General features: G+C 63.0%; 1 protein-coding gene across 1 annotated transcript in view; it reads left to right on the forward strand.

The window, feature by feature from the left end:
• The window catches only part of NR2E3 (nuclear receptor subfamily 2, group E, member 3), a 3,406-nt gene extending 2,992 nt beyond the window's left edge, over positions 1-414 (forward strand). Inside the window, exons 7-9 of the mRNA XM_009084490.1 lie at positions 1-22; positions 102-207; positions 282-414. The exon at positions 1-22 is cut by the window's left edge and continues 3 nt beyond it. Coding sequence (XP_009082738.1) covers positions 1-22; positions 102-207; positions 282-414 — 261 coding nt within the window. The remainder of the gene's footprint in view (positions 23-101; positions 208-281) is intronic.
• The last annotated feature ends 302 nt before the right edge of the window (positions 415-716 follow it).

Consider the following 716-nt stretch of genomic DNA (forward strand, 5'->3'; position numbering starts at 1 on the left):
GCTGTGGTGCTCTTCAAACCAGGTGAGGGCACCCAGCAGTACCTGCTGCTGGCCATCCCCGTGTGCCCCCTCCCCACCCTGTCACCCCTTTGTCCCTGCAGAGACACGTGGCCTGAAGGACCCTGAGCAGGTGGAGAACCTGCAGGACCAGTCACAGGTGATGCTGGGCCAGCACAACCGTTCCCACTACCCTGGGCAACCCGTCAGGTACAGCCATCCTCACCCCCCATGGTGACACCAGGGGTGAGGACACCTACCTATGGCCACTGCCCTGTCCCTAGGTTTGGGAAGCTGCTGCTGCTCCTCCCTGCGCTTCGCTTCATCTCCTCAGAGCGCGTGGAGCTGCTCTTCTTCCGCCGGACCATCGGCAACACGCCCATGGAGAAGTTGCTGTGTGACATGTTCAAGAACTGACCCCCCCCCGTGCCCTCCACTGTTACTTGGTTTGTCACCTTGCACTGGTTCCCTGTCACCCCCACCCTGGGTCTCCTCACCATGGGATGCCACAGGGCGTGAAGGTGCCTCCTCCTGGGTGGTGGGGCCAGGACTGTGGGATGTCCCCAGCAGCTGGAGGTGGGACCAGCTTCCTTGGGAACAGTGGGTGGCAGGGAGATGTCCCTGAGTACCCAATGCCCCGAGAGCACCTCATGGGGTGGGGGCTGGTGGGTGCTGCTGTCCCAAGTGCTGGAGGAGGAACCCAGGCAAAGCACCCTGGC

Source organism: Acanthisitta chloris, unplaced genomic scaffold (assembly GCF_000695815.1).
Source record: "Acanthisitta chloris isolate BGI_N310 unplaced genomic scaffold, ASM69581v1 scaffold23771, whole genome shotgun sequence".
NCBI classification, from domain to species: Eukaryota; Metazoa; Chordata; class Aves; order Passeriformes; family Acanthisittidae; genus Acanthisitta; species Acanthisitta chloris.